General features: G+C 32.7%; 2 protein-coding genes across 2 annotated transcripts; both read left to right on the forward strand.

Annotated features, from left to right (window-relative positions):
• Positions 1-252: 252 nt before the first annotated feature.
• AT1G44820 (Peptidase M20/M25/M40 family protein) lies at positions 253-3,152 on the forward strand. Its single transcript, NM_103563.4, has 4 exons — positions 253-1,146; positions 1,223-1,360; positions 1,884-2,123; positions 2,212-3,152. The coding sequence occupies exons 1-4, from the start codon at positions 307-309 to the stop codon at positions 2,308-2,310; spliced, it is 1,317 nt and encodes a 438-aa protein (NP_175103.2). The 5' UTR covers positions 253-306; the 3' UTR covers positions 2,311-3,152.
• Positions 3,153-7,654: 4,502 nt separating this feature from the next.
• On the forward strand, positions 7,655-8,524 carry AT1G44830 (Integrase-type DNA-binding superfamily protein). Its single transcript, NM_103564.3, has one exon. The coding sequence runs from the start codon at positions 7,748-7,750 to the stop codon at positions 8,381-8,383; it is 636 nt and encodes a 211-aa protein (NP_175104.1). The 5' UTR covers positions 7,655-7,747; the 3' UTR covers positions 8,384-8,524.
• Positions 8,525-8,727: the final 203 nt, after the last annotated feature.

The raw sequence follows: 8,727 nt of genomic DNA on the forward strand, positions 1-8,727 counted from the left end.
ACCCAAATAATTAAATGCTTTTTTTTTGTTTTTTAATTAAAAATAACAATATTTAATTTTTTAAATTTTAAATTACATAATTTTATTATTTCGTGTATTTTTCTTTTAACCAAAATAATTGGATATTAAAAATTCAAATAAAAATTAGTTTTTTCCGTTAGACTGTAATTAAAAAAATATTCATTCCTCAAACATGTTACTTCATGTTTTAATTCATTTTAAATACATTTATATTACAAATTAAAACTTTCAGAAAAAAATTTGAACTTTGGTGTCACAGAAAAAAAAACCTTTCAACTTCCTTCCATGGCGATATCTCCTCTTCTCTGGACTCTTATCATCTTCTCCATAATCTTCTCACTCCAATCCTCCTCCTCCGAAGAAGACACACCAATCACACGATTCCAACAATACTTAAGATTCAACACAGCTCATCCAAACCCTAACTACACCGCACCAATCTCCTTCCTCATTAACCAAGCTCAATCAATCGGTCTCACTACCAAAACAATCGAATTCATCTCTGGCAAACCAATTCTTCTCATCACATGGCTAGGCTCAAACCCTAACCTCCCATCAATTCTCTTCAACTCTCATCTCGATTCAGTCCCCGCCGAATCAGAGAAATGGACATATCCACCGTTCTCAGCTCACAAAACCATCGACGGCCACATCTACGCTCGAGGAGCGCAAGACGACAAGTGTATCGGAGTTCAATATCTAGAATCAATCAGAAACTTGAAATCGAGAGGCTTCTCACCTCTCCGTACGATTCATATCTCTTACGTTCCTGAAGAAGAGATCGGTGGATTCGACGGGATGATGAAATTCGCGGCGTCATCGGAGTTTAAGGATTTGAATTTGGGATTTGCTATGGATGAAGGACAAGCTAATCCTGGCGATGAATTTAGGGTTTTTTACGCTGATCGAGTTCCATGGCATTTTGTTATTAAAGCTGAGGGGATTCCAGGTCATGGCGCTAAGCTTTATGATAATTCAGCTATGGAGAATTTGATGAAGAGTGTTGAGTTGATTTCTAGGTTTAGAGAGTCACAGTTTGATTTTGTTAAAGCTGGTAAAGCTGCGTATTCGGAGGTTATCTCTGTGAATCCAGTTTATCTTAAAGCTGGAACTCCTACTACTACTGTGAGTTTGATGAGTTTTTGTTTTGGTGTGGAGTTGTTGTTCAAGAGAATAAGAGTGTTTGTTTTTTCTTTTGCAGGGGTTTGTGATGAATATGCAGCCTTCAGAAGCAGAAGCTGGGTATGATTTAAGGTTGCCTCCAATGGCAGATCCTGATGTTATGAAGAAAAGAATTGCTGAAGAATGGGCTCCTTCTATTAGGAACATGACCTACTCGGTAAGTAGATGTCGTTGTTTCTGTGTGTATTGCTATCTGAAATGTTAATATCAGCTAAAGTCCATACTCTATAGTCTATAGCGTTATACAGAACTGTTTTTGTAGTTTTGTTTTGTGAAGAAGCATGGCTAAATAGAGTGAAAGAGCGCATTGACCATATACTTAGATCAGAGATCGTATCAAAGTTCTTAACTTTTGCTTTCGTCATTAGTAAAATGTATGTTTGAGATTCCTTTCAGCTACTTTTATTAAGTCTCAATAGTTCCACATTAGATTCCGTTTCTGTTTTGATTATAATGTTCATTATAGTTCTTGTTATTCTACTGCCATTAATCTGTCTATTAGGGTTATAGAGAAGCTGTTCGAGCCTGGTTTTGTGAAATATGACCTTAGATAGTTGGATGAATGAAGAAGCATGGTTTGATAGACTGAAAATCCCTTGATATAACACCATTGCTAGTGATCACCTGTTGCAAGAGTTTTCGTTTTAGTCACATCCAGATGTTTTTTTTTCTTGCAACAGATACAAGAGAAAGGAAAGTTAAGAGATCATTTAGGGCGACCTATAATGACTCCAGTAAATGATTCTAATCCTTGGTGGTCTATCTTCAAGCAAGCTGTTGAAGCAATGGGAGGAAAACTCGCAAAGCCTGAAATTTTGGCTTCAACTACAGATTCACGCTTTATTCGCACTTTGGGAATTCCAACTTTTGGGTTCTCTCCAATGACCAATACGCCTATTTTATTGCATGACCATAACGAGGTATTCACATGATGATATTATCTATTGCCATCTTTGAGTCTATATATTTAATCACAGTACTGATATAAACACTTAATTGTGGCCTCAGTTCCTAAAGGATACTGTATTCATGAAAGGAATAGAAGTATATGAATCGGTTATCAGCGCTCTAAGTTCCTTTGAGGGAGAATCTGCTCAAGTGATTTGAAGCATGTATATATGCAAACAATTGTGACACACTGCTTATGGTCAAGGCTCACATTGCTATGACCAAGAAAAGTAGTAGCTGTTTCATCTGTAAGTTATTTTTATCAACACTTACTCTTGCTTTAACACCCTTAAGTGGTTGGTAATAATCCTTTGTATATATATCAGACATTTGATTTGCCTGCATAATTCTCTAACTCTGAAGAGAAAATGTCATTGGTGCTTGGAGCATGATTTCACAAAGTGTTGATCTTTTTAGCTCTCAATGTTCTAATTTTCAGGAGTTGTTGTAACATATCACTTGCATAGCATCAGAGATTATTTCATATCACTTGATTTAGTTATTGACTTTACGGCTCTGAAAATAAACAAACCATTCGTGTGGGTCTTCTCTCCCCGAGTCTCGACCCTTCCGGTCTTTGTTTTCGCAGTTGTGCAACTTATGGTTCCGGTTTAGTTTCAACTTTCTTTCAGCTATTTTGCTTTGAAGATGGTTTTAAGACAACTTGAGCTTCATTTTTCCTGGCATGCGTTGTGGTTTATTCAGATCTACTTCATCTTCTATTTACTTGTGTTGGACTAAAAATTATTGGTGATTCTGTTCATGATGGTATCTTGAGCTGGAGATAAATTCTTCCTTTGGCGGCAATTTTGTTGTGGACCTTTCTCTCGTCGTGGACTTTAGTTTCTTCTTGTAAGCCCAAATGTTAGAAGAGTTTGTGCTGTTTTTCTCGGGAAAACGGGGAAAAAGTGTATTTCTACCATTTGTGAAAAGAGAATCTCTAAAATCACATAGTACTTGATCATCTAGTTTGAAACTTAATGTCTCAAAGTCAAATAAACCTTAATGTGTCATATGAACTACCATTATAGATCTATGTTCTCTATTAGTATGTGAGTCTCATTCTCGTTCGATAGTCGGCATGCTATCCTAGGAGATTAAAAAAAAAACTTATTTACCGATCCTATAAATTATCATGAGATCTTTTTATGTGTTTTATCCTCTGTTTCATTGTACTGGAAATCAGTTTCCAATAGATCACCAATAATTCAAGCATGATAAACTCTAGAGTTTAGTCGGTAAGTGTTACGAAAACGATAAGTACACCAGGCTTGGCCCAAATAGGTAGAGAAAGAGGCAGCGGTCTAGAGGCCTAGTCACATTTTTTCCTAAAAAATCTTATGTTTCAAAGCCCATTTTAATAAAAATATTTAGACTATAGCCCAGTCTTTTAATATTTAGATCCGCTTTTAAAAAATATTAGCAAAGGTCCAACATTTTTTTGTGTATAAATTTGCTCAAAAATATGAAAATTTTAGTTTAAATATATAGTAAGACCATCTTCAATGGTTAAGGTTCTTAACCTTGCATCTTAACAATTATTAAAATTAAAATTTTGGAACATGACACATAATTGTATTTATCACTCATAAAAAACTTTAAGCTAAGAAGTGAATTTTAGTTTTTAATCTGTTTTGAATTATTTTTCAGAATTTAATTCTAAGATATTAGCCTAAGATACACCTAAGATATACCATTGGAGGTGCTCTAAGGATCCAAAAAAGAAAGATTACCCTAAAACTCTAATTATTGTTGAGTCGAGGCTACTTAGTGACATAGGTAAACAAATCAATTTCCTTAAGCGCTTTTCATGTACAACTACAGTATAACCTCTATAAATTAATACTCGATAAATTAATAATCTCTATAAATTAATAAATTCTTCCGGTTCCGAGTTGGGACCAGTGTAAAAAGTAACACAAATCGATAAATTAATAAGATAATAATTTTTTTTAAAGTCTTATGTAAATATATGGTCCCATCAATATTATAAATTAATAATTGCATAAATATATCAATTATATATATACATTATATGTAAGAAATTTCTTTGAAACATATTTCTAATATTGTTTTGCTTAAATTTGTATTTATTCTTATTTGAAATTTAATTCTAATATGTTACTGTATCAAAAACTTTTACTGTTGTTTTCTATACATGATATTATTTTTAACTTGTAATTGATTCTACAAAGATATTTTCTAGAAAAAAGAATCTTATAGAAATGTTTTAAAAGTTACTAAATTAGGAAAGTCTCTCTATAAAATTTATTAATTTATCGATAAATTAAAACCTCTCTAAATTAATAAAATTTTACAATCCCAACATTATTAATTTATAGAGGTTTTACTGTATATTTCTAAAAATCAAGGTATATATTACCATCACCCTTACCAATCAAGCACAATGTCCTTGTTGCGTATCAGGGCCGTCATTTTCGATGGTGGGAGGTCACATGACTCCACACTCATCTAGGTTCAACTTTGATACCATTTATAGCGCCTCGAGTACCATTATCTAGGCCTTCATATCCACTCTCAACCTAAGGACCCTAACATCAAGTGATAGCTAGTGCACACCTATCATTTCTATAACTCATGGACCCCAAAAGCAATATTTTTTGTACCTCGTCCTAAAAAATATTTAGAGCTAAATTAAGCGTGTTTGAACTAAAATCATTGTTTTCAATGCATTGAAAAAAGGATTCAAAGATGAACGCACGACGAGATATCCCAACAAATTACAGATGTGGAAATGGGCTATTTAAACATTAGGACAAAGCTTTTGCCAAGATCGGACATCATTTGAAGACGTCAATGATGTCCATATGTTGTTCTAAGATAGGCTTCTTGACCATATGTTGATTCACAAACGCACTCAAATAGATTTAGACGATTGACTCTATATCTAACTAGGCAATATTAATCTCCTGCAGTGAACTTTGATGTAGCTCCTACAATTTGGAGCCAAGGTGGGAAAAACGAACCAGGCTTGAATCAATTTTACAGTATCAAAGAAAAAATATGTAAATTTTGGAGTATTGTCTCCTACTGAATTCACTCAACAACCACAACTAAAATCTTGAAATCTCTATTGTCATAAATCTTTTCTGCTTCTAGGAAATTTCTCAATCTAATGAAATCAAAAACAAAGGATTTGATTCTGTTCTGTCACAATCCACACATGTGCATTTGCCTCTACACCATCCAACACACTCTTCAATCCTAATGAGAAACTTCTCCGTACGTTCCTCTTAAGTTTCCACCACACGAATTTATTTCCACTCTGGCTTAACTCGTTACCATTAAATGTTTCTTTCTAATTTATTTCTTGTAACCACAAAACTTTGTTAAATATTTCTTGTAAGAAAAATATTGATTGATTGATAAGAAAGGTACGGAAGGTCATATATTGAGTACGGTGCCAGGTAAGATTGTCCAAACTACGAATAGGATATTTTTAGTGCAAAAGTACATGCATTATGCATGAATCTTCATTTATGATTCTATTTGTCTATTTCCTCAGGTAGGGTTCGCTCACTATTCTTCGTTAGGTAGCTAGCTTAATTGCTTTAGCTTCTCGGATTTTACCCGATCCGATCACTCAAGCTTTATGACACAATGTAACTCATCTTCTTCTTGTTCTTACACAGTTACACGTATAGCTTCAGACTGTCGAGCTCTAGACACTAAAACAATCAACAAAGAATGTGATTGGGTGAATATGGTGACATTGTGGTGAAAAGAAAATATTTATTGGTAAATAAAAATAAATGTAAAATAGTGAATTAGTTAAATGGTATGAAATGGAGATATCTTTCGGTGAATGAGAATGTTATAGTTGTTTTTAGAAAATAGCAAAGTCATATTGGTAAAATATTGAGAGAAAATGTAAAATGTTTTTTTTCCGTAAATGACTTTGAAAAGTATAATTTATTTGATAAGCTTGGATATACAAATATTTTAACCCGCTAAATAATATAGATATATCCAAAAACATAGATAACATGATTATATGACAAAAACATAAATATGTTTTATAAATTAGATGTCTACATAACGAAAATAATGTAGTAGAGGAAATGTGTTCTACAAGTTGTAGATATAAGAGCCAAAACATATAAAAACTTCATTTTGATAAATTAGATGTGCACATAGAATACTAATGTTAAAGAATTCGTCACGTAAGATTTAGTTATAACTATTATTTTTCTTAAAAGAAAGTAAAATAGTCAAAATTTGAATCATTCTCTTTAGATGGAATTAATTTGATTATTTATTCAAATACCACGTTTGTAATTACAGTCATTGAGTGCAAATATTAATATAAAAATGGTAGAACATTGTTGGTTTTGTTTTATCATAAACTTTTGTAAAATGTTGCCTGCATTTTCCAACGAACAATTCTGTTGATTCGTTTCTTGATATGAATAAAAAACCTTCATTATTGTTATATTATAGTACCCCAAAAGAGAAAAAAGAAATAGAGTCGTCTGGCTAGAACGTGAACACGAATAGATTAGTTTAGTAGTACTCTTACGCGTCTTAATTTAATTCTAGTGCCGACTAAATATAACCGCAGATTAGTTTAGTTAATAAACAGTGCAAGACTATTATGAGGTTTGACGATTTTACTTTAGTTTATTTAGTTAGTAGTACAATATTATTTAATATTACAATGCAGTTTGACAAAAGAATCTGAATTTAATTAATTTAGTAAAAGCCTTTTTACAGAGAGAATTTTACGTGTGACAAGGAGACACAAAGAGCTAGTTAACGCGGTTTTAAAAGTCCCATTAAGACAGAAGAGCACCAGCTCTTGTGCATTACCTTGGTAAACATGACTTCAGCTACTTTAACGTTTAAGATTCTGAATTATGTTTAGGCCTTTTAACCAAAAAAAAAAACTTGTAATTTTTGTATTATATATATATATATATATATATCTATAATCATGCATGTGATTTCATTTTGCATCTCATTTATCAAAATAATTCGATAGTTAAATTATTCTTATGATTAACTTTGTCTTTTGTTTGTACCTTAAAAAATCACATGCTCTTAGCTCCTAGAAGTTGCCTCTAAAAATAGAATCCAATGTTTCCTCTTATAATGTTTTATAACTTTCTGTCGTATCTTGATATTAATATTCTCATATGAGTACTGATTTTTGTTATTTACATTTTTATTCAAGATTCTGAGGCTCAAGAAGTAGTAACTTTTAGTTGTAAACAATAGTGTACTTTTGTGGAACTAAAGAATTAGCTTGGAGCCTTGGAGGTCAAATCAATAAATATGCATTTTTGAAAATAAAAAATAGGGATTCTCTTATTAGTGATCTGTGATTGGGTGTAGCATATGGGATTGTGATTAAGGAAAATCTTTTTTATAAATAAATTAAAAACACCTGTCTCTTACATTATTTAAAAGAAAAGTATTAATCTCTTTGTGTGTGCCCCATGCTACTTTCTTTGACTATGTTCATAGTATTTTTTTTTCTTTTGAGTTCTTTATGTTTCTCTTTCCATTTTTGTTCTCTATAAATAGAAACACACCATTCTTCTCCTCCAACTTCCTCCCTTAATTAGTATCAAAAATGGTGAAAACACTTCAAAAGACACCAAAGAGAATGTCATCTCCATCATCATCATCTTCATCATCCTCATCAACATCATCATCATCCATAAGGATGAAGAAGTACAAGGGAGTGAGAATGAGAAGTTGGGGTTCATGGGTTTCAGAGATCAGAGCTCCTAATCAAAAGACAAGGATCTGGCTTGGTTCTTACTCAACTGCTGAAGCCGCGGCTAGAGCCTACGACGCAGCACTCCTATGTCTTAAAGGATCCTCAGCTAATAATCTCAACTTCCCAGAGATCTCAACTTCTCTCTACCATATTATCAACAATGGTGATAACAACAATGACATGTCCCCTAAGTCTATACAAAGAGTAGCAGCTGCAGCTGCTGCTGCCAACACAGATCCTTCCTCATCATCAGTCTCTACTTCATCTCCATTGCTTTCCTCTCCATCTGAAGATCTCTATGATGTTGTCTCCATGTCACAGTATGACCAACAAGTCTCCTTGTCTGAATCATCATCATGGTACAACTGCTTTGATGGTGATGATCAGTTCATGTTCATTAATGGAGTCTCCGCGCCGTATTTGACAACATCACTTTCTGATGATTTCTTTGAGGAAGGAGATATCAGATTATGGAACTTCTGCTGATTCTACTTTCATTATACCTTATTCTTTGTTTCAATATATATACTTGAGTTATGTAACTTATACAATGTGTTATACATTTTTTTCTTCCCTTTTCTATCAATTCTCACAATGTATGGAACATTTGGGGATCTTTGTACCAATATCTAAATTATTTTTGAAATTAGATATTTTTCATGTTAAGAGTTCACTAAATCTAGTAGTAGTGGTTAAGTATGGAAATAGATTTATAGCTTTTGAACAAAGAACTTCGAATGATAACAAGTTAAAAGGTAAAAACGAAAAAGTACAGAATCATATTGTTGTTGATTAAATTCTGAAACCTAAAAGTTAAGAGTTAGTGTTGA

Source organism: Arabidopsis thaliana (assembly GCF_000001735.4).
Source record: "Arabidopsis thaliana chromosome 1 sequence".
Classification (NCBI taxonomy): domain Eukaryota; kingdom Viridiplantae; phylum Streptophyta; class Magnoliopsida; order Brassicales; family Brassicaceae; genus Arabidopsis; species Arabidopsis thaliana.